This window comes from Pteropus vampyrus, unplaced genomic scaffold (assembly GCF_000151845.1).
Source record: "Pteropus vampyrus isolate Shadow unplaced genomic scaffold, Pvam_2.0 Scaffold182, whole genome shotgun sequence".
Taxonomy (NCBI): Eukaryota; Metazoa; Chordata; class Mammalia; order Chiroptera; family Pteropodidae; genus Pteropus; species Pteropus vampyrus.
Window position 1 is genome coordinate 2655093 of NW_011888963.1, and position 1404 is coordinate 2656496.

A 1404-nucleotide genomic window follows, 5' to 3' on the forward strand; every position below is an offset into this window, starting at 1 on the left:
TATATTTATCTCATATTCAGATATGAATTTTTCTATTCAGATTTAAGCTATCAATTAAAAATACGAAAGTGACATCTGTTCTTTATAGAGAATTTAGAAAATACTGGATAAAAAAAAAATAAAGTTGCTTTTACACCAGAGTTAACTGAATGTTTTGTGTGTGTGTGTGTGTGTGTGTGTGTGTGTGTGTGGTGTCAATTAGGTTTTATTGAAAAAACAAACTATCCCAAAATTTAGTGACTTAAAACAACAAACATTTGTTATTTCTCACAGTTCTGGGGTTAGCTGAGTGGTTCTTTTGGTCCAAACTAGCTCAGCTAGGGACAGATGTTCTAGGTCCTAGGATGTCTTTCTTCACTTTCATATTTGGTAGTTGGAAGGTCAGTTGGTCAGGGGAGTGAAGTGGTACACAGTTGGGACAAATCATTTCAGCTCCACGTGGTCTCTCAATCTCCAGGTCTTTTTACATGGAACTCTCAGGATTCTAAAGAACAAGTTTTAAATTTCTGCTTGTATCACATGTAAAATGTATTATGTCGGCCCAAAAAAGTCACATGTTCAAGCCCAGAATCAGTGTGGAAGGGCAGTAACGAGGTTCTGGATACAGGGAGGTTTAAACAGATTGTAAGTTATTACAGTAACAATCTACCGCATCCAGTATTATCCAGCAGTCTTGAGGCCTTCGGAGAAAAGAGCTGCTTAATCTCTCTTCCTTGGGATCCGCTAGGAAAAATCTTTCTTCTTTTTATTTTTTTTGCACATTTCTGCATTTTATTATTATTATGGAGTAAGCATATATGAAATCTCATTAGGGAAGCAGCTGCCTTCTCAGGTGGATTGGAGCAAGATGTGCTGCTTAGTTACAGAAGCAGATAGCGTTCATAGAAACGGCGGACCAGCCGCCTGCTCGAGCAGAGCAAGTTGATAATGTCCATGGGAACAGCAGAAAACATCCTTGGGAGCAGGCATTGCTGAGAGCTCTTTGTGCACTGCCTTCTTTATGGCTGCAGGCCAGGCAGTCATCTGCCTTCTGAGTACGTGGAGGAGCTATGTTCTCTGAATGTTCTTATAGTCCACTGATATAGCTATTATGTTCCTCTACCTGCATTATCTACTTCTGTATTAAATAAATATTAGTTTAGCATGTATGTGCAAGGCTATTGTAGGTGTTGGAGAGGCAGCAATAAAAGAAGGAAGAGTCCCTGCTTCCAGGAAGCTTATATTATAGCGAAGAGAGACAGTTAACTAAATATACCAAATAAATAAATATATAGCCATGCGTTAAGAAGTAATAAGTGCTATAAATGAAAAATAAAGCAGATCAATGAGATAATCTTGAATGGCTATATATTAAAAAATATTTTGAAATTGATCAGACACTTAAAATCTTATTTCAGATGACAA

The 1404-nt window shown here is 37.4% G+C and overlaps 1 protein-coding gene across 1 annotated transcript in view; it reads left to right on the top strand.

Annotated features, from left to right (window-relative positions):
* The window catches only part of ADAMTS6 (ADAM metallopeptidase with thrombospondin type 1 motif 6), a 255221-nt gene that overhangs the window by 26046 nt on the left and 227771 nt on the right, over positions 1-1404 (top strand). Inside the window, exon 5 of the mRNA XM_023537208.1 lies at positions 274-380. Coding sequence (XP_023392976.1) covers positions 274-380 — 107 coding nt within the window. The remainder of the gene's footprint in view (positions 1-273; positions 381-1404) is intronic.